The sequence below is a fragment of the Bactrocera oleae genome, chromosome 6 (genome assembly GCF_042242935.1).
Source record: "Bactrocera oleae isolate idBacOlea1 chromosome 6, idBacOlea1, whole genome shotgun sequence".
Classification (NCBI taxonomy): domain Eukaryota; kingdom Metazoa; phylum Arthropoda; class Insecta; order Diptera; family Tephritidae; genus Bactrocera; species Bactrocera oleae.
In genome coordinates this window covers 15,232,513-15,260,039 of record NC_091540.1, presented here as the reverse complement: position 1 = coordinate 15,260,039, position 27,527 = coordinate 15,232,513, and the positions used below count along the sequence as shown (strand labels likewise).

Here is a 27,527-nt window from a genome sequence, read left to right as displayed (position 1 = left end):
AAATCTATAAATAAATACGTCAAACACATGAAATTTTACATCCTAGATGACAACAAAAGACTTTATAGAGGCCGTGGTCAATATTGTACGATGGGCGGAAACACATATCTCGGGACGTGCACTACCGATTTTAACCACATTCGGTGGGTGGGTAGTTAGCATTATTCTCACATTCTTATACCGCAGTGTAAAAATGTGTGATATCGAACTACAACCACGCCTACTTCTTATGTAACACAATTTTAAAATCCAATTGATTCTCTCACTTTCCAGTATACAAATTAGGCACCAGTGAATATATCGGCATAAAACATTGCACCAATATTGACTTTGAAGTGTGACAGCTTCTGACCGAAAATTATCTAAATCGAAACCGAACTGTTCAAGCCCATAGGTACCGAATATATGGACCCCAAGTTCTATTGCGAACCTTTTATCGAAAATATCTGTCAATCTGTGGGATATATTATAGAAACTCAGAGAGAATCAATATGCCCGTGTGCCAAAAATGGGTTGGATCAGATCAATAATTTCCTTAGTCTCCATATACCTAATAGAACAATTTGCGAACTTCCGGCTAACTTTATACCGCAAATATCGGTCAATATGCGAGTTAACTTAATAAAATTAAAAGAGCGTGTTTTTCTTATAACAATCTATTATAGTGCATAAAATGCCGAGAATATGTAATATTGGTCTACGAATTATCCAACCCCTCTTATACCACATAGGTATAATGATTTACGTTATTCTAACAAACCCAATGCTCAATATGTCGGTTATATAATATATGAGTTATATTATATATTTATAATATTGATTAATTGAAGGAATTTTTTCGGCTTTGATCATGGTAGGTTGCAAGAGTATGAAATGTTCGTTGACATCCGAACTTAGCCCTTCCTTACTTGTTATAATTATTTTGTATGTATTATATCAATTTTTTTGGTTATACTTGTACGTAGTGTTTTGCACGGAGTATTACTTACAGAGAAATCCTATGTTAAGCCGAACATTTTGACTTAAAATTCATTTCTAGTAGACCCAAAATTATTGAAAACTCTTAGGAATCTCGGTGAGATTTTTAAGAACACCAATTTTATTTATCCCGATAGAATGCTAGTTCGATTTCTGACTTTGAGTTAAAAATTGATATCCAAGGGTGCGGAATTTTTGTTACATTATTTAAGTTATGGGATACTTGGCATAATTTCTTAAACATAATTTTTTAATTCTTTAGTAGTCCGATCTGAACAAGATGTTTTGAAATTGTAGCATTCCTTTGAACAATTAAATATTATATCAAATAAAACAGTTTTGCATACGAGGCCTAGCGGGTGCAAAGAACGGGTGTAGATTGATATCTCAAAAACTAAGCTACTAGTTTGCATATATATGGACACGGAAAGACAGACAGAGGGACAGACGAAAATCGTTAAATTGACCCCTCACGCTGATCATTTATACATAAATATTTTATGAGGTCTTCAACGTTTGCTTCTGGATGTTACAAACTTCGTTTCAAACTTAATATACGATGTTCAGGGTATAAATATTAGTCATACAATATAACTTGACAGCGGGCGCATACATCACAGCGAGTTCCACTCAGAGCACAAGAAATACAACTGTGTGAATCATGATTCACATTTTTGGAAAAATAACATATTTGCCTAAATTCCATAACAGTTCACAGGAATTTTGCTGGTAAAACTGTTTTCCGAATGTCTGGCACTATATTCGATTCTACTACCTTGACTATAAAGTGGCTGCTTGGATCTGCATTGACCTTTGTTTTTTTTTTTTCAAACAAATCGAACGAGTCGGTGGAAGTCCATGGATTTTGCTCTCTGTGTGTTAATGGGAAGAAAAAGATCAGCTGTGAGCCGAGCTGGGTATTTGATCAAACCATATGCAAATGACATTTATTTAATTAATTCTTATTATTAATATATATATGCTTTGCATTTTGTACTCACAACTATCTGTTCTAGTGAAGAAAAATATTATCATATCCAAATTTTAGTACCTTTTGTCAACCCCATGTTTCTCATTTGAAATTTATGCGTATGAAAATAATTGCAACTCTGTGTCGAAAAAAATTCTTAACTAAAGAATATTCCTTACACTGAACTTTTGCCACAGAACCTTGAGTAAGTATTCATTAAGGGTACCACTATGCCATTTATAGCAAATATAGAAACTCGGACAAAATGATGTCTTAAATTATCAGATAATTAGGAGAGATTAGAAAAGAATGTATCAACAACGATCTTTAATAGAGAGAAGATTTGAGTGAGCTCAGACAGTTTTCCGAGAATACGCTACCGAAAATTCGCATAAGAATCTGGAAAACATAACTGGAACAAGAGTTTATCTGCAAATACTGGAGTTTCACAAAATCTATTTATATTCACTACAATTCATTCATCAACTTCGCTTACTAAATCCGCTTCTGACAAATGTAACCGCCAAAGAATCCATTTATATTCACTACAATTCATTCATCAAATTCGCTTACTAAATCCGCTTCTGACAAATATAACCGCCAAAGAATTTAATAAGAAAAAGTTTGTTGATTTATTTATAGACTATAATTGACACCTTCATCACTTATTCCATTGAAGGTTGCTTCCTAAGTATATGATTATAATATTAAGTATATTAATACCACGTACAAGTATATTTCTTGAGTTCTTCTGCATCAACTCGGATTGACTTGAGTTGAGTCAGAAAGCTATGAAAAATTTTGTGTGCTTAGTCATAGTTGGGAGTAAGAGCTGTTGAGTTTTTGTAATTAATAAACTAAAACCTACTTTGTAAATATTTTAGTATAATTGTTTTACACTTTATTCATTAACTTGAATGTCAAGAATTGCCAATTTCGCAGTAGAATAAGTAAATATTCACTTATATCGCAACTTTTTACTCCAAATTTCGTCAGGTTTTCCCCCATTCTTTTACTATTTTTATTGGCAGAGAATCTGAGTTGGCTGTTTATTACTAAGAACATTTTCATTGATGATAAAGCGAATGTTCGCCCAATAGACTCATCCTCTTTTTAGGCCATCAATACAAACTAGTAGGTTGAAGTTTCCTAAGGGCAATTCATCAAAATTTGACGGAAGGAACTGGAGACGGTAAGAAATGTTTTTAGTGTTACCTAACTTAACTTAGTTACTGGGTGTAAACTTAAAGTACTCGCTTCGATCCAAATGGCTGGCAAAGATTCATTTTAATCTGAACGAAGCTTAAGATTGTGCACAACGTGATTTATTCAGATAACAGAGAAGTTAAAATTAGATTTTAAATTGAGAACAAGAAAATGTGCATGTCGCTTCAGATTTTTGCCTTAATCGAGATCACGTTTCACACAGTTAGACCAAACCATACTTTGATTATAAACGTACGAATAGTATTGAAGCCCTTCTTTATCAGAGGTTCCATAAATATTGACATTCAGGAATATTAAGTGGTATCTCGATCATCTTACATACGATATTTAATGCTGCAATGTCAGAACAATGAAATTTTATTAATGAATTACACGATTTCCAGCTGGATCGAAATTATCGTTTACGCGCAGTATGCAATCTCAACTCTAATCTTAAGAGTCAACTGTTTATTCACCGAGGTACTTTTATCAAAATAAATAATTTGTTAAACAGAGTTACTTTAGCGTGAGTGTAAAGTTTTTTACCAAAGTATTTTGCTTAGTGTACACACATATATTTAGCAGTGTTAATGAATCATGTATATATTTCGATTGGACACAGTTAAAAAGTTATGCGGGCAGTATATATAATATTCACTATTATGTAAAGCAAAGCAAATTATTATGAATGGAATTCGTTTGGGAAAAAATTTTTTCTGCTTATTGCTCAACCACTACAGATATGTATTTCAGTAGATCTTGAGCCAGCTCGCATATTAAGCGGTAAAATATGTCAACCTAAAATTTGTTGCATTAATAAAAATATTTCTAGAAAAACTACCTGGCATAATGACTGCATTGGGAGTTGTTCTTCTATTTTTCGGCGCTATTTTTTCGATGGAGAATTTACTGGTTGTGAGTACTTTTGTCATGAAAAATTAGTGTTTATCTAAGACCCTAACCGAGTTTTTGGGAACGTGAGCTTACAATCGGCTGGCACTCAACGTTTCTTTGAGGAAAAATTTACCTAAGATTATAGCTTGCTTACAGCGGTCTTTTTAAAGCGGATAGTATCCAAACTACAACAATGTCGCTGGCTGTAAAATTGTACCATCCACTGCATTACGAATAAATTTCTGTCAGAGTAGTTTGAATAGAACCCCTGATTGAACCTCGATTCTACGATTTCTTTAGCGTTGAAGATAAATCTCTGCTGAGAAATCATATTTGCGACTGGGAATCACACTGAGTAAAGGTTGTCATCTCTGAATCCTAAAAGCTAGGTAAGGACTTAGTTGGTTATATTCTAACTTTTTAACTGGAATCGAATTCGGATATAATTGCATAAGAGCTGTAAAAAAGGCGAACTTAATATATAGTGTTTTGTGTATAAATTTCTAGTTAATGGTACACTTTCTTAAAGTACCAGCACTTAGACAAAATAAATTTGATTTTGTGTTTATAAACAATCTCAACTCAATCGTTGAGACTAACGTCAACCAAAAGATCGAAATTAATTTTATTAGGGATATAAGGTTTAATTAAGATCAATTTAATTTATATTGAAGGCCAATATAAAAACATAATTTTATAACTTTTAAGAAAACGTGTTCACTTAATAAAATTTTGCACATCTTGACGAATATAAAAGGATTAAAGTCAGGTGGAAAGTCGGAAATACAATAATTATATAGGGTATATTGGGGCAGAGAGAGATCAGGGATTGTTGCATTAACCTTTGGCATTGTGGAGGTATACTCGAAAAGATATGTTCAAGCAATTTTAAAATTATATAAATATAAACATATGGTATACATACATACACATATGCAGTTAAGTCAGTCGGATGTTTCAAAATCCTCAATATCAGTTATATGGGGGCCAAGGAAAGCCCCGATTTTATCCATTTTTGGCACAATTGCTATTCAAAAAAACGCTTTTTCAATTTCTTAAAATACTTCCACATTGGTCGATGTATGTGATACAAAGTCAACTGGTAGTTCGAAAATCTTTATATTAGGTATATGGGGGCCTAGGATCACAACCCATTTTGGACACATGGGTGTATTATTATAAAAGACACATTTTCCCTGAATAATTGAACAATTATGGTCCGATTTTGACAATTTTAGACTTTTGTCCGAATATATTCATTGGTGCTTGATTTGTGTACTGGAAAGTGAAAGATTCATATGGAATTTGAAATTATGCTATATTCGAAATAGGCATGGTTGTAGTCCGATTTCGCCTATTTTCATTATGTTATATAGCATCGTGTACCAAATTTGTTTGAAATTGGTCGATAAAGCCCTAATATATGTATGAGATTTCACCAAAATGTAGGCGGTGCAACGCCCATAGTCGAATTTTGACCCCGGCTGCTATAAAGATTTCTTATATCGTTCTGGGTGTACAATTTGATGCCTCTGGTGCTTTTAGTTATGAATTTATTTTCACACTATTGGTAGGGGTTCTTTTGGAGTTTTCCCTAAGCGATTTTGGTTATTATAGCTGAAGTGGTTTAGGAGATATGTACGCTAAGCCTATTAGAGACAGTTGCCACACCTTTTTTTCTAGATTTTAAGCCTACAGGTGCACTTTGGTACTGCAATTCCTAGTGCCAAATTGCAGGCTTATATATCAATTTAGTGCTTATTATAGGTTTTCGATTAATGGCGTTTTGGGGGCGTGGTAGTGGTCCGGTTACTCCATATACGAACTCGTTATTTCTTTTTAGCTGAGGAACATGTACCTAGAGTCATTTAGATATATTAATTTTTACGCAAGTTATCGCTTGCACAGACGTATAGACAGTCACTCGGATTTCATTTCGCCTCCTCATCCTGATATTTATCATTTATATGTACATATGTAACCCAATATCTAACGCTACTATTTTTAGGTAATACAAACAACCGTTAGGTGAGCAAAACTATTATACTCTTTAGCAACATGTTGCAAGAATATAAAAAATTGGTTGACTACTTGTTGTGCTAGAACCCATCTCCTTGCCCTCCTACGACCGTGTTCGCCATTATCAGACCATATATTTATAATACCATTTGTTATCAAACAACTAAAAACGCGAAATTTTGAAAAATATTTATGATTACGATGAAAAATATATAAAAAAGTTTTTTATGGGTGTGAGGTGAAGATGATATCTATTAGCCAAAATAGTAGCGCATTGCTCAAACTTGTGACGTTATAAGCAAATGTATTAACAAGTCGTCTCTGTTAACCAACCGTGATACTGAAAACTTTTTTATTTCAAAGAATCATAATTTCTGCACTAACAGTGAGTAGTAAATGGGTTCCTTGAATCGGAGCTTCCAACAAATACTCGTTACAAGCATTTCTTATTACCGTGCCTATGACAGTTGAATCCATATAATGGTAACGGACACGGCTTTATGTACGACCAAGGGCTGTTGACTTTACCCACATATGGTATATATCGCGAAAACATTATGCTCAAGCAAAACACTTTTTGTGACCTTATTAGCAACGCCTTAGTTTTAAATTTACTATGAAGGTTAACGGTTTTTTTTCGTACTCTTAGCATTGCAATAGTTGGATTGATTTAGCAAATACTGAAGTTTTACCAACCCAGAAACAATGTGGCAAAGTCGGCATATCTAATCGCATTATGGGCGGCGGCGAGACCAATATTGATGAATTTCCCTGAACCGCATTACTGTTATATAAAAACAAGAGTATGCCACATATACTATTGTTACTGCAAAATAACAAAATAATTAAAAATCTCAAAACCATCTCTTACAGGCTCCGGCGAGTTGGGTTCACTTTGCATGGGTTCACTAATTAACCAATATTACGTGATCACCGCAGCGCAATGCGTAAGTGAAAATAAGATTAAAGATGATATAACTTTGGAAGGGGTACGTTTGGGCGAATGGAACATTGTAACGAAAAACGATTGTGAATATTCGCAAAGTGGCAGAGCATTTTGTGCGCCACCACCTGAGGAAAGAGGCATCGTTAATATAATAATACATCCGAAATTCAACCCAGAGAAGATGACTAATGACTTAGCCTTGTTACGTATGTCCAAAAAAGCCGAATATACAGAGTTCGTAAGTCCCATATGTCTCCCATTGCAAAAGGGTCAACAGTATTTGGGCTATGCGAATACCACAGCGGAAATCACCGGTTGGGGTGAAAATAAATCAGCACCGCGTAGTCGAACCAAAACAAAGGCAAGGGTAAAAATTCAAAACCTCATCGATTGCGTGAATGCTATTAGTCGCAGTGGCGGCTATGGTTACATCTATTCATCTTTTCTGCAAACTTGTGCTATGGGTGACGGTAAAGCGGCCTGCAAACTTGATACCGGTGCTCCGCTTATGATTCAAGATACGAAAAATAAAATTACCACCTATTATTTGATCGGTGTATTCTCAAGCGTGGAAGACACATGCGAGTTAAGGAATTCCCCAAATATATATACACGAGTTCATCCACAAATCGATTGGATTAAAAATGTCGTTAATTCGTAGTTTCAATGTTAACAAATATATATATACTTATATCAATATAGAAACTCCTGTGTATGAATTTAAGTTGTTTTATTTTGTAGAAACTGCTGAAGTGCAAACTTTGAAAGAACTTAAGAAGCACTTGGAAGAACTTTATTTTCCGCTGCGTGTCCGAGTCGAAGTAATTGTTTGTTTTTATACTCAGGGTCACTAAAGAGCCATTAAAAAATGTTAAGACAGCCTATTTTCAGAGCCTAATTCGCAGTGCTAGGACCGAGTTGAGAAAGTCTAGAAATATCATTTATTGATCGATCTGAACAAAATGTAAGCTTTCTTTTCTTATTCGACCTACTAACATGGTTTCACTAAATAGAATCGCTGTAAGCAACTGAATCGGATCCAGGCAGGATTATCTCTAATAGTCCATCGGTGTGAGTCTTCAATAAATCTGCAGCTTTGATGCAAGATACCATTCGCAAGCTTGACTTGAAATTTGACTGATATACATATAACTTATGCGCTTACAGCGTCAATAAAGAAAACTCTGATTCTCGAAGGGCCGATGTGTAAATACAATGTAGACAGATAATCCCACCGACACGAATATGTTGTAGGATTATCAGAATCTACTTAGATAACAGAAGTTTTTTTCCACATATATAGTTTCAATCCTTTGTACAGGTTTTTGATAAAAACTCTTCTTCTTCCCCTCTTTTGTTTGTGCTCAAATCTTATTGGATGAGGTGCCCTGCCTTGAACTATACTAATAACCTTTTTTTTGCTTTGGAACGGTACATTCGTACGAATTTATGACATTTCATCATAATGGAACTACTTCACTAAATAACTACTTCTCTTGAACAGAGCTCACTGTCACTCAAACAACAAACAAAATCTCTATTGAACGAAATTTAACATATACATACGGATATCCATTTTATTACAGACTAGCTTTTGCCCGCGACTTCGTCCGCGTGGAATAGTGACTTCCGGCAGATTTTTGGTTCTTCCCACATAGTTCCCGTTCTTGCGGGATTTTCGGAATGGTCGAGTTCCCGCAGAATTTTCAGGATAAAACCTATGTTTTTTTTGTCGAGTTCCAAACTATGTCTGTACAATTTTTAAAGTAAATTTTATTATTTTAAAAAACTTCTGCATATACTACATTTTTTGTTTTATTATCTTGTGGCAGAAGAACATATTGATTTTCGCTACAACCCGATCTTGATAACGCGACATATAACTGGCCGTGCGAAAAACAGTCTTGGCGTAAATCGATCTCCACGTGTTTGAATGTTTGCCCCTGTGATTTATTTATTGTGACTGCGAAAGATAATTTAAGCGGAAATTGTATTCTTTTAAAATTGAAAGGTAAGTCGTTGGGTATCATTGGGATGCGGGGTATGAGGACTGTTTGACCAACTGCTGGACCAGTCAAAACTATTGCAACGATGACGTTATTGCGCAGAAATTTTACTTGAAGTCGGGTCCCGTTGCATAAATTTGGTGGTTTGAGATTTCTTAGTAAAATTATTGGGGCACCTATTTTTAACTTAAGAGAATGTGGGGGAAGGCCGCATGGGTTCAAGGAATTGAGGAACTCCTGTGGGTAATGAACTACATCTTCTTGATCCATCACGGTATCAATGGATGTGTAGGTTACAATATCTCCTGGGAGTTTACTCAAAATGATATCATTTATTTCGTCAACGCTACTATTTCTTGCCGCCAATATTGCTCTTTGACACATCCATTGATGGTCCTTGTTTTCTATTTGGCTGATGTCAGGGTATACCTTAGTTACTAATTCCTCGATGTTACCCACTTTTACTCCTAAATCGCAATCAATTTCAATTTTATTATTAGAATGAGGTATTTTCCCGTCTCCTACAGAAAGTAATTTTGAAGGGAAAGTTATACTACCTCTCCCCAAATGTGCTCTCATATTTTTCGATAATTTTAAAATATTTACAAATTTCCATAATGGAGAACTTTTAAGGCAAGCCTTCACAATGTCTGCTCTAGTTCCGCTTACTATTACCGGTAAAGTTTGGCGAAAGTCCCCAGCAAACATAACAGTAATCCCACCCATGATTTTATCACAGCTTCTAAGATCTCTAAGAGTTCTGACTAGAGCTTCTACGTGAGCTCTATGTATCATGGTACATTCGTCCCAGATTATTAGACTGACGTCTTGTAAAATTTTCCCCAAAGGGCCATTTTTGCGTATAGAGCACATGCTATCTTTCTCTAAAGACACAGTTAGGGGCAGTTTAAAAGTGGAATGAGCTGTGCGTCCACCTGCTAATAAGGTTGCAGCAATACCTGACGACGCTACTGCCAAGGCTAGCTTTCCTAGAGACCTTACTTTTGCTAATATAAGATTAGTGATAAACGTCTTGCCGGTCCCACCGGGAGCATCCAAAAAGAAAATTCTTCCTTCATTTAAACGAACACTTTTCATGACACAAGTATACGTTGTCACCTGGTCATTAACTAATCTTGGTTCATTTTGTGTGATATACTCATTTAATTCATTTATGTTATATGGTTTTCGCAACGCTACTTCTAACGGGTCCAGAAGCGAATTATTTCTTTTTGCTGCAGGAAGCCCAAGGTCGGTTAGGGATTTATCTGAAATCTCATGAATTTTATCTTCAATTATGATTAGTCCATCATTGTATATATCATCATAATATGCTAATGTCATTTCCTGATTCTCATTACGCATTCTGTTTAATATTATATATAATATCTTCACATAAAGCATCACGAAATTTATTCCATAACTCTAAGGGTCAGATGGTTGGCAAAATATAAGGATAGTGGTAAATAATTCTCTTAATTTTGTAGCTGGCTCGGATATGATAGCATCGGATATGGTATTTTGCCAATGTTTATCTCCCTCCAGTAAACCTAATTCCTTGCAAGCGCCTCGGTACGTTTGGAAAATAACACCATTCACGGTTCTTAGATGTTGAAATGACATTGGACCGCGAACATATTGCAATAACATTCTTAAATAAAAACATTCAGTTTGAGTTGGATGAATGTTATAAACACGGCCTAAATTTGTGTCTTTTTTTTACACCGGGATATCCCTCAACATCTTGCCCGCGTCTTCTTCTAGAAAATGAATTTCTTTGCCAAACGTAATACTGGGGAACTTCGTGATATAAAAGGGTTTTTGCAAAATCGTCGCTTTTGCAGAGATCAAAGAACGCTGTAAGTGTCGTTGATGAAGGATTGTTCACACGATCTTGGAGATTTTCATTATTATAAAAATATACTTTTTGTCCATTTTCCAAATGAACGGCTAAATTAACTACTGCCGGAAAACGTTCATGAATAGAAAATTGGAAAATTCTCCAAAACGCCTCCGAGGAACCTATATAGACCATTTAGATATTTTTCTACTTCATCGTTATTACTTTGTAACGAAAATGTGGCTTGATCAGAACCTTTATGAATATACTTACAGATGTATTTAATAGCTTTGACCGATTGACAAAACTCTACGTTAATGTGTGTATTAAAAATTCGTGATAGCAGTGGATTATAGGGAACCACCCACGATTATCCACGCTCATTTCTGTACCTTTCACACGAATTATAGCTGTGTTTCCACCATTATCTGGAGACCTGCGTCTGTAGGTTGGATAACCGTCATCTCCCCTTTGTGTTTCCGAAATAAAATGCCTAGGGAACTTTTTAGAACAAACGTTTTCTTTCATACATGGTGATGTAGGATTATGAATGTACATGTAAATGTAATGAAGAGGTCAGGTCTTCCAAATTACCTGACACATGTCATGGCATCTTGACTTTTTTCATTCATGAATCTGGGGGATCCTGTAAATGACGACGGCAATATAACGTGCTGGCCAATATTAGAAGCGTTTATATGTCCATCATTTACGACGGCATCTCTTAAATGAATGTACTCTTCTGCTCTCAATTTTTTTTGATTTCTTTTGCTGAAGTCTAGCCTCTCAGAGATCATTTTTGCCGCCATATCAACACAATATTGGTTGAATAATCCTTTGAAATAATGTATACTGTTAAAGTCATTTATTCTCACCATGAATCTAAATGCATAAAACTGCATACATGAAACAGTTTTAAATGTAGCCGTAGTATTCTGCTGTGGAATATTAATACAGTATCCGTCGTTTCCAAAGGGAAACAGTAAGGGATATTGAAGCGGGTCATAAGATCTATGAATTTCAGAAACTCGTTGAAGTCGACCATCTCTCGCAGTCAATACAATATCACGGGGACCTTTGTCTTCATCTATCATAAGAACAGCTACTTCATCTACTACCGGCGCTTTATACCGACCTCTATGCTCATTAGGAGGTTTTACATCAGCATGAATGATAAGTTTTAAACCATTCGGTGGTCTATTTTCTAGATTGTACTTGAAACTTTGAATATACGTATTATGATCATGAAGATATGTTTGGAGAACATCGATAAGATCAATTTGCAAGCTTGGGTTTAAATTTGAGCGCAAGGATACCTGATCTGCATGGGAAACAAAATATATTTGCAGGAATTCGGGTTGTGCCCCTACAGCTGGAAGTAAGTCACCGATTAAATGATAAACTTGCCCTTGGACTTTAAAAGTGGGCATAAAGTTTCCCTCACGAATTTCTTCGGCACCAAATGAAGTCATCTGAAATAATGTATTATATTGTCTTGAGTGATTTAAGAAATGCTTAGATGATGGATGTGAGCCTGATATCAGTTCCTTTAAAACGGATGTTGGTTTCGGAATTATAGGTATATTTACTTTGCCACCACTACAACACAGTCCAGGAGTTTCAGCTGCCCATTTTTTTGCTTGGCATAAATTGCATATTTTATCCATTCTACCAATATCAATATCATTTAGCTCAGAATAGTCAACGGTACAATCATAAGCAAAAGCAGCATTTAATAAATTATGTTGTCTATGGTTAGCCAATGTTCGGGCATTCTGTGAGGCCAAACGTTGAAAACGTTCAGCTTTCGATTCCCGATCGCGGTTAGCCATTGTTTGGGCATTCTGTGAAGCCAAACGTTGAGAACGATCAGCACTCGATTCCCGTTGCCGGTTCGCCAAAGTTCGGAAATTTTGTGAGGCTAAACGCTGCGAACGTTCAACGCTTGATTCCCTTGCACGGTTTTGTTCAGTAATTGCTCGTTGTGTAGCCAACCTGTGCATATTTTCATCCTCAGTTTCATTGCTGCGCAAAACTCGCAGCCGCTTTTCAGTAGCAGTCTGCCGAGAAAGCTGAGTTCTTTTTCTCGGCATTATAGTGATGAAGAAAAAACGTAGAAAATGAAAACTTAACTAAAGCGTATCTCGTAATAAAAAAAAAAGAAACTTAAGATTAAGAAGATTAATAATTAAGAACCTAATTACTTTTATTTTTAACGATTATGTCAAAAGAACAACCGTAAAATGAAAATAAGGTAAACTAACTTTATGCTTAAACTAAACCCTAATCTAATGAGAATACCTACTGGTATTATGTACCACAAAAAAAAATATTGGAAACTAAATACTATTTTTAAAACAAACAATACTATACTTATAAAAAACACATAATTATAAATTAATAATCTACATGAAAACAAAAAAGTGTTATTATTGTGTAACTAAATACTATCCTAAAACAAATAAAGTGCCTACTATATAGAAAACAACTACAAAATGAAACTGTGTTTAAAAAGTAATATTACGAAGATAATTATATCGCATAAACCAATTAGCGCTGCATTCAGCCGTTCAGGACAATCATAATTTATTTCTCTGATATTTCTTCGTTTATCCTGGACGCCATTACGCTTCGATGTTTGCTTACGACTGGAAAAATATACTGCGTGCATTAGCCCTTTTAAACAAATACTCTTTTGAATCCCAAAAATATGGAGTAAAGAAATTATGAATTTTTGATACATAAATATTAGGAAATTCCTGTTATAAATTTGGCCTTGAAAATATTTAGCCCTTTTAAACAAAGACTTTTGAATCCTAAAAATATTGAGTAAAGAAATTATGAATTTTTGATACATAAATATTAGGAAATTCTTGTTATAAATTTGGCCTTGAAAATATTTAGCCCTTTTAAACAAAGACTTTTGAATCCTAAAAATATTGAGTAAAGAAATTATGAATTTTTGATACATAAATATTAGGAAATTCCTGTTATAAATTTGGCCTTGAAAATATTTAGCCCTTTTAAACAAAGACTTTTAAATCCCAAAAATATTGAGCAAAGAAATTATGAATTTTTGATACATAAATATTAGGAAATTCCTGTTATAAATTTGGCCTTGGAAATATTAAGCAGGTAGATATTATGCATATTGTTCTACCAGATTCATGCTAATTCATTGCAAGCAAAATGTGGGACCACCATCCCAACATACAAATGAAATATGCAACATATTTTAAGTGTTGCGCATTCGAACGGCACAAACAGACAGAAAAACTATACTCGAGTCGCTGGACTCTTTTTGCTCGTGTGAAAGCAGAGCATGATGCAAGCGTTTACACCATAAAACATGTTCATAACAACATCATGTTTTTAAAATTTTTTAAAAACCATCACACATGTATGACATGCACGCTCATACTTCTCATCACGCCGCACATGCTTGCATACAAAAATGACCGTGTAAAGGCCGCTTACGGGAAAAATCCAATTTTCGCGGATATCATACCGTACGGTCTGTTGTAGCGGACGGTAGAAGCAGTGGTGACTGATCATTTACATTGCGCTCTCATAAGATAGGTCGCATCAGCTGATGCGGGACACGGTTTTGCGTCGGTGACTGTTTGTGCCTTGAGCCGCGCGGCATGGTATCTCGTTGAGCTACACCCCCCTCCCGGCTTGCCCGCAAGTACCGCCTCTCTCCCGAGGCGCCGGCCAGCGCAGAGAGCGAGTTGGTTTTGTTTCGGAGTTATTTATCATTGTAATCTTTAAAGTTTTTTGTTGAAATTAAGTTATGTCAAAGACAATTTTATTCACAATGAAGTACTCTTAACCAACAACATATTTATTTGAATAAAGATTAATATTATATTATTATGTTGATACAACTTAAACAAATTATTTCGACCAAATTATTCTATTCTATTATTCTTTAATACATATTTTTTGTGTATCTTGAACCGTTTTCACGGCGCACGCAACGGAAGGCTTCAAAGATGAAATAATTTCTCCCGTTTTTTACACATTTACCACTATATCTTTGCTATTGGTCGTAGCGTGATGTTATATAGCCTATAGCCTTCCTCGATAACTGGACTATCCAACACAAAAGAATTATTCAATTCGAACCAGTAGTTTCGGAGATTAGCGCGTTCAAACAAACAAACTCTTCAGCTTTATAATATTAGTATAGATTACTGTCATTGTAATGTTTCAATTTTTAGAAAACTCTATAGAGATGATCTAACGCATCGACGGTTTCTACCTATTCTGGATCCATAACAATAGGATAAACTTTTCAACTAGAAACTCGCCTGTTTGACTTAAATCATTTTTTAAAACAACATACGGTAGCGTGGAATGACTCCGCAAGTAGAGTTTGTTAGGTATCTCTATCTTAAAATTTATTTACCGTGTATTTAGTATTTTGGCCGTTTATTAAATATAATGAACCATTTTAAATTAACTGTGAAATATTTAACGATAAATTTTTTTTTATCTGGATACACTATTGTCCTAACTTTTATATACAATGCCGGAAAAATAATGGCACAGAGAAGTTAAACTAATCATTGGCGTGTAGCAAAGCCACTATTGAGGCAAATAATGTGCTAAAATACAATTTTTATAAGATAGATATATCAAAAAATCATAGAAATCATCATGTACCACTTGTTACCAATATTCTTTATTCTCTCATTTTTTGTTTGAATATTTCCAAAGGTCCGCAAAATAAACATTTATTTTAGCGATGATCTCTGATCTCTTCATTTAAGTCAAATATTTTGAAAAAGTCAGTAAGGACACAAAATGATCTTGAAATAAAGGAAAGCCAAAGGAGTACAAGAGGAAGACTCTCTTTCCAAAAAGAAATTTCATTCTTTGGCTAAAAGTAAAAACATTCACCAAGAGAAACACATTGCTGTATTCGCACTATGGTACATATTTTTTATTTTTGCTTACGATCAATTGCTCATACGTGTATGTGAAGAGGTATGCGTCAGAAGGCCACCAAATATCTCAATGATCCAAACTGTTTTCCATTATACAGCGTTGGTATACCATATATACAGAGTATAACCACTTTGAACGCATATTTTTCCCCAACATTGTAAATAATTTAAGTGTATTAGAATTTATTACTTCGGGGAAATATTATTTACGATCAAGACTTCAAGTTAGTTTGTAAGAGTGCCAAGCAGTAAGAGGTTTGAAACTTCGGGTAAATTTTGCTCACACCACTGAATGCAAAATTGAAAACATCATGACTTTTAAAAAGCAGATAATTTTAATAATATGCTGCAGCGCTTTTTTCTCGGATAAGTGTATCGTGAGTATTAAGAGACGAAAAAGTAATTGGGAAAGATAGAAGAAAAATGTGTTCATATATTGTATTAATTAATACGGCCGAGAGATCGAGAGCAAATAGCATAGAACTTTTATCAGAACCCACACTAAAGGTGTAAAACATGAGTTCTTCAGTAAATTATTTAGAAATATATTTTGGCTAAACATTACCATAAGATTCCATTAAGTAAAACGCAAATTACTGGCAGCGGTAAAGAGCAGTATTTTTCTTGTTCTGCTAATATAAGGGTATCTGAAGAGAAGTTCTGATTGACGATAATAAATCCATGGTGACCTAAATAAGATAGCTCCCATGAAAGGGGTAGATATATTAATCTTGGGACCCGACTGAACAAAGTACTAACACAGATTAAGAGATGTACAACTCTCATGTTATTGGAAGTGAGAGTGTAATCCTCCTGAACTTTGACAGTTGACTAGATCTAGGTGGTTTTGACATTTCGCAATTAAAAAAAAAAAGAGGCGGCCAGATTGAAAATCTGCCAAAAATATATGTGAACAGAGATATTTGTTGCCGCTATTCAAGATCACTAACCAAAATTATATAACAAAAAAAATTAAAGAAAGCGCGAAAATAAAATGTATGTGATGCAATCTTTTGCGATGTAGTATTATTTTTCAATCGAAAATAATAAAAAAAAAAATGTATTAATTGAGATCCAAGACGTTTAAGTCACCTATTGTACAATACATCAAAAAAAAAAAACCAAAATGAAAAGATTTAAACACTTTCTGCATATGTTTGATATAAATATAACAATTGTTAATCTTAATGAATGTAAGTTGTTTTAATTTAAATGTCCAAAAATTATTATTTTGACTGATCTGGCTACAATGCAAAATGTTATAGAACACGGTAATTTTGAGGCACTCTCACGCTGGAATAAGTTAGGCAACCCTTATTCCTGTTACTACAAAGCTCTATGACTATCTGACTGACTGCCTAATCATCACACTTTTGTGTGATGTAACAAAGAGTGAAGAGTTAACTCTCTGTTATTTTTTCATCACTTTTATGGGTTACGAGTTTGTGTTTTTTTGTTTTTTGAAAAACTAAAAAGAGAGAGAGAGGGAAGAGTGATCTAGAGAAATAGAGGTTGATGGGCAAGGATGGAGATATGAGGATAAAACGAGAGAAGTTGAGACAGAAGAGGAACTGGATTACGCTGAGTAATGTATTGTACAGTTCGAAGATTCACGGAAACTAGAGTTTCTGTCACATAGGTATACCTTTTTCACAATATAGTCCTTAATAAATAGAGAATAGCATGTGAAAGCAAACATAAAAGATACAATGCAAATAATTTATTTTTCTTCATCCGGCAATGTTTAAGGACTTGTTGATGGATCTTTAAAATTTTACCTGTCGACACTACATAATGGAGATTTATATATTTTTTAATAATTCAAGGTAAACACATGGCTTGATCTGAGCGAAACTGGTATATTACCAAAAGAAAAGGAATGCGGCAAGGTGGATCTATCGAATCGTATATTAGGTGGATCTGAAACACGTATTGATGAATTTCCTTGGACAGCACTACTTGTATACTTCAATAGAAGTAATGAATAAATTTGTTTAAATAAACTAAAAAAGTTTGAAACATCCATAAAACTTTCCAAATTTCCTTGCAGGCAACGGCGACCTAGGATCCGTTTGCGCCGGTACGCTTATTAACTCATTCCATGTGATCACAGCAGCACAGTGTGTTGACAAAGAAATGATTTACAAAAACGGTATAAATCTGACGTCTGTACGTTTGGGCGAATGGAATGTTGCCACCGAAAGGGATTGTGAGCAGGACATCCGAGGCGTAGAGTTCTGCGCACCACCTGTACAAGATATAAGAATCGATGAAGTTATAATTAATGCAGACTTTGACAGAAAAAAAATGTTACATGACATAGCTTTAGTACGTTTGGTGCAAAAAGTCACATATACAGACTTTATTAGTCCCATCTGCCTACCAACATGGGACTCTCAAGTATATCTGGGCTTTGCCGATACCACAGCCGAAATCGCTGGATGGGGGGAAACGAAAAAGGAAACATATAGCATTAAGAAATTGAAAGCCACAGTGAATATACACAGTCTGCATGAATGCACAAGCAATATTACACATGATGATATAGGTTTCGGGCATACCTATGATCCGTATCGACAATCATGTGCCGTTGGCGACGGTAAAATTGCCTGTAAAATCGATACAGGTGGCCCGCTTATGATTATGGATAAACCTGCTGGTTGGACTTCCTATTATTTGATTGGCATATTTTCTAGTGTGGAGCAGTCTTGTACAGAGAGGAAGCCACCAGCTATTTATACGCGTATTCGCCTATACATGCCCTGGATAAGAAAGATATTGGATAGATAAATAGTTTGGTAGTTATACTCATATACATATGTAATTTGCATTGGTAAAGAAAACCAGATGTTTTTACAACAAAAACAAACTTTTTCAATGTTAGTCGTACCTTAAAAGAGTATCAGAGGACATATGAGAGAGTAGAGTTTTATTAAAAACTTAACAGCTATTGTTATAGGTTAACCATACTGAGTGGAATCGTGGAATAAGGCTTGAAGAGACGAATATAGGCAAAAGAGCGAGATAACAATTTTCAGTGAACTACTCCAATACTGGGTTTCCCATAAGAAGGCGAGAGATTGCTACACCATAATTTTAAAATGGTCTGCTAAGCGCCATCTAAAGGAGTAAAAAGTCGAGTGATTTTCGATATGAATCACAATCATCTCACGCAAAAATATTTGTTTTTATGGTAAGCCTTTACATTTGCCAACCTCCTGCCTTTCGAAAAATTAAATTTTTTTTGTTAAAAGCTTTGTCAAGGTCAGATTACTCAAAACTACTGGCAGGTTTCGCTCTCGAGTTTTATAAAACGTTAATAGTAGCTAGTACCGGTAGGATAGTTCTACGTTTGAAAGGACAGTTTGAGATCTTGACGTTTTAGTGATCTAAAAAACGGGTTTAAAGTCGTTAGTTCCGCTGCGAATTAGAAAGGAGAATGGTTAGAGAACAGTTTAATTTGTATAGAGAAATCGTTTGCTTTAGAGTTAATCTGAGAAATATATGCTTGTAAAAGCGGCTCTCAACAATGAAATCTTACCCAAATCATTGCAGCGCATTTGTTTCTTAATGAACATTTCTAAATTGAACGTGAATTCTGATGCAACAAAATGTATAAAATTGGATACAGTGAGATTTTAACCACATACATAGATATACAATATATCTATATATACAAAAATTGTATATAAGCATGAAAAAATAGGAATTCCTAAGTTGTAATAGACGCAAATTCGGCACAGTTCGAATACGCGACTAGCAGAAGGTGGTGCTGAAGTTTTGTGTAGCCGCTTCAACACCGAAAATATTTTGTGATGAATTAAAATACACCATGGCGCTTACAAAATACATTATTCCCTTAATATTTGGGATGACGTTTGCTTCACAATTGGTGAGTATTATTTGAAATTAGGAACGTCATTGTAGTTGAGTAGTCTGGTCTTAGCTTATAACAATACTTTATATTGAGGTTGTCGATTCTAGAACAATTAAAAAAATACTTAAAAGTGCTTATAAGCTCTGCTGACTACGTTGTTACCCAGCTGAATCGGTTTCTATTGTGATATAACCAGTTTTATTGTTGAGCTATTGTAACTATTCAAGTAAGAGTTAAAGTTATCATTTGGAATCTTCAGTTAAGTCTGAACAAAAAGTGGTGTTTTCCCATAAATAGTACTAATCGTATTTATGCTATTCGAGACTTTCGGGTGCGAGTTATACAAGATGTTTTACTTTATAAAATATGTTTCATCTATGGTCTTGAAACGCCTAGCATCTGCTTCAAGACACAAGTCGATACCCATTGGTCCGATGTGAAGCGATTGCTGCTAATTATTAAAACCAGATTTCGACTCAATCAAATATATCAGGATATATGTTTTATGCTTTAGACGATACGAAAGAATTATACCACTTGCATTAAAGAAAAAAAGAAAAACAAGTTAGGAAGAGCTAAATTCGGTTGTAACCTTTTAAACTTAAACTTTTGGAACTTGCAAGGGTCAAAACCTGGGAAACATCAGATGTTAATAAAACTTTATATTACACTGTGCAAAGTTTTTTCTCGAAATATTTATTGGTGCTTGATTTGCATACTGGAAAGTGAAAGAATCCGATGAAATTACATTTTTTATATGGTAAGTAGGTGTGGTTGTTCTACTATAGTGTCTACTAAGAACGTTTGGGTATTCTCACATCCACACTTTAGTTGAAATCGATGAAGTAGTACCCGAGATATAGGTTTTCAACTAAAAGTGGGCGGTGCCACGCCCATTGTCCAATTTTTAAAACGTATCCCATAAAACGCTTCCCTAGTGGTTTTTAACATAACCGTTATATGGGGAGTGAGAGTGGTTATTGTCTGATTTTAACCACTTTCGCATCGTTTGAAGAGGTGCTAAAATGACTTGCTCTCAGCAAACTTGGTTGATAGAACTGTGATTGGAAGGTATGTATAAAAAACCATTTAGGGGCGGGGCCACGCCCACTTTAATAAAATTTTTGGCCCACAGGTGTCCCTAGCAACTGCGATCTCCTACACTAAATTTCATATCTTAAGTTAGTGCTTAGTTATGGCACTTTATATGTTCTTGATTAACGGCATTTTGTTGGCGTGAGCAATAGTCCGATTCCGGTCATTTGCAATACCAACCTCCCTTGGGTACAAAAGAAGATGTGTAATTTTACTCAATCTAATTGCCTATAATGAAAATATTTACCTCAAAACAGTAATTTCAATAATTCCTAAATGTCCCCTACTTCCCTTTCGCATTTATTATATATTTCTAGAATATAGAAGAATGGAACGAGATGGCTAGGAATGGAATCATACCGAATCCTCAAAAATGTGGCAGAGTCGGTGTATCAGATCGTATTTTTGGTGGCACTGACACAAGTATAGATGAATATCCCTGGACCGCCTTGCTACTGTACTCAAATAAAAGTAATGACTGAAAGAAACAAGTTGCTAAGCCGAAAATTTCTTAAGAAATTTGCAAATTTTTACTTCCAGAGACTCAAGATTTCGGCGCCGGCTGCATGGGTTCACTCATTTCCAAACAATATGTGCTCACAATAGCACAATGCGTTGACGAAAGCTTTGCACCTAAAGAGGGTGTTAATTTTATTGGTGTACGTTTCGGAGAATGGAACATTTCATACAAACGAGACTGTCAAAAATTTAGTGGAGGCAAATCCCTTTGCGCTCCATTGTATATGGATATAGTAGCAGATGTTATAATCTCACATCCAGAATACAACAAAAAGACGCTACAGAATGATATAGCTTTACTACGTTTGATAAGAAAAATTGCATTTACCGATTTCATTAGCCCCATATGTTTGCCATATCATGAAGATCAGGGATATATCGGTGCGCCGAACAGCACAGCAGAAATCACTGGCTGGGGTGAAACTCTGAGAAGAGATGAGAGCCAAATAAAACAAAAAGCAACTGTAAAAATATTCGAACTTAATGCTTGTGAGAGTAGAATTAATGGTGCAGTGGGTATGCATTACAGTTTCGCTCCGGACTTGCAAATATGTGCTATGGACGATGTCAAAGTCGCATGTAAACTAGATGGCGGTGGACCGCTCATGGTTCAACATTCAAATGAAAATAAACCGGCATATTATTTGATTGGGTTATTCTCCAGTATGGACATTACATGCGATAGGAAGAATCTTCCTGGTATATACACGCGCGTCCAGGCCTACCTGCCATGGATAAAAGAGCACATTCACTTGTAATTATTAATGAATGCAATATTTAACCAGAATATATAGTGTAACTTATGTCTTTGTAATTAAAATAAAAAAATTCAAATTGAAGGTTCTTCTGACAAAACTATTTATGATTTTCGGTCAAAACCGGAAACGATCGAAACTAGACCTTAGAAGCCATAGGAAAAACGGTGCTGATCCATCGGACTCGTTGTTATTTAATCGTACGTTTCTGTAAAATGAAATAACAAGATGCGATGAAATCTCCAAGATTTGTTTTGCTGGCGTTATAGCGAGATTTTCCTTTGGTCTATTTGTGAACTAAGAAATTATAATGTGAATAAAGGAAGTGGAAGATCCAATTATAACCTGTCAAAAAGCACTGAAATACATAAGTTCCATATGATAACTGGAAAGATATTGGTTGGAACAGCAAGTAAATGACAATATATGTATATTTCAAATAGCTTATAAAGTGAGTGGTGAGTGAAATAGTGGAATGGAAGACGCCTACCATGTTACCAACGGACTTGCGTTATTTGGACTGATTAGGAATGACGGAGATAATTAAACCTGTGACTAAGACTAATTTTTCAAATAGTTGTCGAATCAAAGAAATTGAAACGATTAAAGTTTAAGCTAAACTACCATCACAGGTGCATTTTTATAGCACAAAAGGTATAAAAAAATCTATATCTTGATTTTGATCGATCACTTTGAATGACAGCTATAGGCTATAGTTTACCGAAAGATTTGGTTCGAAGATTGTACCGCTGTTGTTAATCTAAGCCAAATTTGTTGAAAATACCTTGTCAAATAAAAAACTTTTCCGTACAATATTCTTAAACCGATCCGTTACAAAAAGAGGTTCTTATAAACTTTATTAGTGGTTTGTAAAGGGCTTAGCTAATTATATAAGCATTTTTTCATTCGAACAACAGCAAAATGCACCCCATAAATGTAGATGGTAAGACTATCCCAGCCTGAATGTAAGCGTTCAAATATTATATAATATATACAAGTTATGTATATTAATTGAGCGTGACACAATTTACAGAATTAGCTTCAATTAGAAACAGTTATACTGCTTTTCAGCTAAGGAATGTAGTTCGAGTGGGAGAAGAGCAAATAATTGTATTAGTCTTCACTCGTTTGTTTCATTAAGAGTAGCTAAATAAATTCAAAGCAAAAATATATATTTCTAGAATTAAGAAGCTTATGACTATCGCAAAAGTTATTACTCTTTTGATTTATTTTGGCTTTTCGGCAGTTGTGAGTACAAAATAGAGGCATTGTAATTAATACTAATATTGTTTTACAATTATTTGGTAAGTGTTTCGAAGAGAGTCTGTGGTAATATTTGATTTGAGAGCGAAGCAGATAATAAAAGTTTTTAATATACGCGGGTTTATTTATTTATGAGTAACTATTTTGTCCCCTTCTAAGTAATCACCTCTAGATATAATGCACTTACGCTATTAGGTAAGTAGATCTCGGTGAAGATACATGTAGCCCACGAAAATTCAAAATTCGCGAAGCGTTTTGAACAAACCTGGTCCAAAACAACACATTAACGGTGTCGCCGTCTACGTATACCCCAGACATGGCCTCCTGTGACTTTTTTGTTCCCAAAACTGAAGAGGCTCATGAAAGACAATGCTGCGCTGCGATTGAGGAAATAAAAACTGCATCGAAGGAGGAGCTGAACAAGATTACAAAAAATTACTTTGATGATTGGTAAAACGCTGACATAAGTGCATTGTATCAAGGGGTAATCACTTTGAAGGCGACACAATAGATTTTCATGAATAAATAAACACTTTCTTAAGATATACAAAATTCTCGATACTGTTTGAACAGACCTCGTATATTTACTTCTATAAATATTTCTCTCCGAACTTCATAATCAATATGAGTGTTTGAAAGGTTATAATTTTATATATAATATAATCCTGTTCTAAGGACCCTGAAGAGAGAGAGTTTGCAACGAAGTTTGTAATACCCAGAAGGAAACGTCGGGGATATAAAAATAAAAATATATAAGTACAAGTATGTGGTATGTATAAAACAACAGCATAACGAGCTGAGTCGATTTAGCCATTCCCGTTTGACCGTCTGTATATATATTCCCAAATAAGTTCCTCAGTTTTTGAGATATCGAACTAAATTTTCTTCCCAAGGAGTTGCTTATTTTTCGAAACTAACGATATCAGACTACTATGACATATAGCTGTCATACAAAATGAACGATTAAAATCTTGTTCTTGTATGAAAACGTTTGTATTTGTGAAGGGTATTATAGCTTCGGTGCAACCGAAGTTAATGTTTTTACTTATTTTATTGAAATTTTAAAACAGGGGTAATATGAGATTGTCGTTTGAGTAAAGTAGAGAAACTCCAAGCTGACGTAGAACGCTGTTTTATCTTTGAAGCAATACCAAGTTCGACAGCCGAACTGAGTTATCAAGATATTATATAAGGCTACCCCTCCAAACATTTTACAATGGCCACTTACTATTAATACAATTCCATATATGTTACTATAATATTTATTAAGTAGATCTTAGAGAGCATAGCCAGAAAATCACCCTCAGTGGTAGACTGCAATGTTTTCTAAAAACAATTTTGAAATGAGAACAGTAACTTTTGTACTTCGTCTGAACTGTCCCCCAACTGCTTAAGATCTACTGCAATTTCTGAACATCTGCTAACATTTTATAACCTCGTAACTAAGTCCAATTTTAACTCTTACATAATTTTTTATACTTTTAGGAAAGCATTAAGTGGATTCCTCTGGATGATTCAAAGGCAATGCGAAGCACTTTGCCCACCGGCAGAGAATGTGGGAAAATTCCACTAAATCTGCGTATTTTTGGTGGTAGTGAGACACTTATTGATGAGTTTCCTTGGACCGTAATGCTTGTATATGAAAACAAAGGTATCTAGTAAACACAAAAGAAGCTTCAAGGGGTATCAAAAACATAAAATTGTTCTGTCACAGATTACATCAAGGGCTCATATTGTAGCGGTTCGCTTATTAATAAATATTTCGTACTAACCGCAGCGAATTGTGTCGATGACAATCTGAACCGCAAAATGGGTTGGTTTTTCCTCGAAGTCCGCCTGGGGGAATGGGATGTAACTATGAGTGAGGATTGTGAACGTGCCGGTAAACGTGAGGCCTTTTGTGCACCACCACCCATCACTAGAAAATTGGCAAACAAAATTATTCATCCAGATTTTGATATAGAACAGCAATCCAATAATATTGCTCTCTTACAGCTTATACAAAGAGTTGAATATACGGATTTTATTAGTCCCATATGCTTGCCATTGGCACACAATCAGGACTTATTAGGTTACGCTAATGCTAATGCAGAAGTTACCGGTTGGGGCAAAACAAATTTTGCTCGAAGTAGTCCAGTTAAAATGAAGGCAACTGTACAAATTCGCAATCTCGTTGAGTGTGTGGTGCGAATGAAACATTTGGGTGTGGATTATGGCATTATATATTCATCGAATCGGCAATCTTGCGCAATGGGCGAGGACACAAATGCCTGTAAAGGTGATACCGGTGGACCGCTGATGATTCGTGATACACAGAATAATATAGAATCTTATTATTTGATTGGCATAACGTCGTTTGGCTTCGATACGAAGACATGCACGGCGAAGGGCTTTCCGAGTATTTTCACACGCGTTGTACCGTATCTACTATGGATTAAAGAGACTATCTCCAGTTCTTAACTGCTATTGAAGTATACAGATATAAACTTAATCACATTGGCTTGACTTCTAACAGTCCAAAATACCATATAATAGTTTTATCAGTACAATATAGTTCTTTAAATATTGTTCATAATGGATTTTGGATGCTCTTAAAAATATATTTTGGCGGCTCTGCATTTTCTAACGACTGTGCGTGCTTTTGCCAGCACGATCACTCAACACTAATATAACGCTCAATCAAGTAATCACTTGAGTTCGTTTCGTCACTCATTCTAATCACATTGATGATCCTTCAAACAGAAAGAGAGAGAGAGAGTGTGTGTGTGAGAAAGAGAGAAATCTCTCTCTAGGTAAGAAAAATAAGGTTCTAATGAAGAATTTTAACAAGAAAAATAGATAAATTTAATAAGACAGAAGTGGATAAGCGATGAGCTCCATCATTAACGAAACAATTTTCAAACTTCCTTTCTTTTAATCACGACGTCGCGAACTAATGTATGCCTCTATCAATCACAATTCAAAAAGTGAGAGGATGAAATTGTTTTAAACTCGATATCAAAATTTCTAATAAGAGAATCATAGACTGCACGTCCAACCAAAGAGATATAGAGGAAGAGGAAATGTAAGTGTTGTTAGAGAGTGTGCTTTGGAAAATAACAAAGAAGTGTGGACGTCTGGGTAATATAAATACCATAATCTATCTAAAGCTATGTCTCAACTTGATTAAGACTGCAATATATTCCGTTCTTGTTTGTGATCAGGGTTCTTCGCTCTATTTCCGATTTTTTTCCGTCAATTATTCATACTATCTTGGTCTTGTCAACAGCGTTCGTTTCTTAGTCTTATTCCAGTTAGCGAGGGAGAGAAGGGGGAGATACGTATATTCGTTTTTCGCTTGTTTTATTGTGTTATGTTGGCAGTCATACTCCTTACTTATGCTCACAATGTCAATGACAATGAATGTTTAATTAATTTTTGACAGCTATTTTGCTGGACGCGTTTTGGTTACAAAAAATTTATCAAATAATTTATATAATTTTTTTTATGTTCTTTTTTTGTATGTTAGTTATTTGCATATCTGATTGGAAAAACAGCACTTCTCTCTTTGCTGTGAAGCTGTTAAAGAAGGCACAAACCACGAGATCTCAGTTAGTATAAAACGCGAAACTCGTGCTTTTCGTATGAAACAGCTTAGCACACCTAGTTCGGACTAGGGCTTTCAGCTGAGAATTTTAGAACTTGTAGAAAACACGACTACAGTATAGACGATTTTCTGGGATGATAAAAATCTACAGCATAAGTAATCCTTATAAAAATTTTGAATGCTTCGCTTAAGGTACCATATATGCCAACATAACCTAAAACGGTAATTCTGGCGTTATTTTGGTATATATAAGATATTTGGACCAAATTGTCGAACGACTTTTTTCCAAAATCACTACTTTTCAAACAAGATATATCGGTTTTCTTAAATCAATTTGCCATTTACATGTCTACTTTGATCCTAACGATACCTTAATAAGGTCCAGAAACGTTGAAAGTCTCCAGAGCTAGGGCACTCTTCCTAACCTAACTGTATCATATTATAAATTGTTACTTATTTACAAATTTTTCAAGTACTCCAGAAGATTCTAATTATACCCGGAAATAAAAGCTTGGTTCCAAGATATTCTTTCCGAAACATTTACAACTAACTACAAGCTATAATATTAATGCACTGAACTTATTACTTATGCAACATGATTTTAAGCGTCAAATGTTCGCA

At 34.9% G+C, this 27,527-nt stretch overlaps 3 protein-coding genes across 3 annotated transcripts; 2 read left to right on the top strand and 1 right to left on the bottom strand.

Moving 5' to 3' along the window:
* Positions 1-46: 46 nt before the first annotated feature.
* Positions 47-7,732, top strand: LOC106621752 (serine protease easter). The gene is given in 4 exon segments (XM_070111408.1): positions 47-143; positions 274-335; positions 6,717-6,870; positions 6,941-7,732. Coding segments are annotated over 4 exon segments (1,047 nt in total). The 3' UTR covers positions 7,675-7,732.
* A 1,235-nt stretch (positions 7,733-8,967) lies between these two features.
* On the bottom strand, positions 8,968-12,952 carry LOC118682310 (uncharacterized). The gene is made up of 3 exons (XM_070111407.1): positions 12,449-12,952; positions 12,176-12,331; positions 8,968-8,976 (listed from the first exon to the last, which is right to left on the bottom strand). Exons 1-3 carry the CDS (start codon positions 12,950-12,952, stop codon positions 8,968-8,970), a joined length of 669 nt encoding a protein of 222 aa, XP_069967508.1.
* A 3,070-nt stretch (positions 12,953-16,022) lies between these two features.
* On the top strand, positions 16,023-25,992 carry LOC106618572 (transmembrane protease serine 9). The gene is made up of 10 exons (XM_014236368.3): positions 16,023-16,188; positions 17,638-17,788; positions 17,862-18,598; positions 19,572-19,703; positions 21,101-21,254; positions 21,324-22,056; positions 22,690-22,711; positions 23,204-23,305; positions 24,806-24,971; positions 25,035-25,992. Exons 1-10 carry the CDS (start codon positions 16,123-16,125, stop codon positions 25,778-25,780), a joined length of 3,009 nt encoding a protein of 1,002 aa, XP_014091843.2. The 5' UTR covers positions 16,023-16,122; the 3' UTR covers positions 25,781-25,992.
* The last annotated feature ends 1,535 nt before the right edge of the window (positions 25,993-27,527 follow it).

Bases quoted from the DNA above. Each gene is read 5' to 3' on its own strand.
- LOC106618572 (XM_014236368.3), top strand. From the start codon at position 16,123: ATGACTTTTAAAAAGCAGATAATTTTAATAATATGCTGCAGCGCTTTT. The intron at 21,255-21,323 runs GTAATGACTGAA...TTTTACTTCCAG, and splicing joins GCTACTGTACTCAAATAAAA to AGACTCAAGATTTCGGCGCC. The intron at 23,306-24,805 runs GTGAGTACAAAA...TTATACTTTTAG, and splicing joins ATTTTGGCTTTTCGGCAGTT to GAAAGCATTAAGTGGATTCC.
- LOC118682310 (XM_070111407.1), bottom strand. From the start codon at position 12,952: ATGCCGAGAAAAAGAACTCAGCTTTCTCGGCAGACTGCTACTGAAAAG. The intron at 12,332-12,448 runs GTAAATATACCT...ACATTATTTCAG, and splicing joins TGTGTTGTAGTGGTGGCAAA to ATGACTTCATTTGGTGCCGA.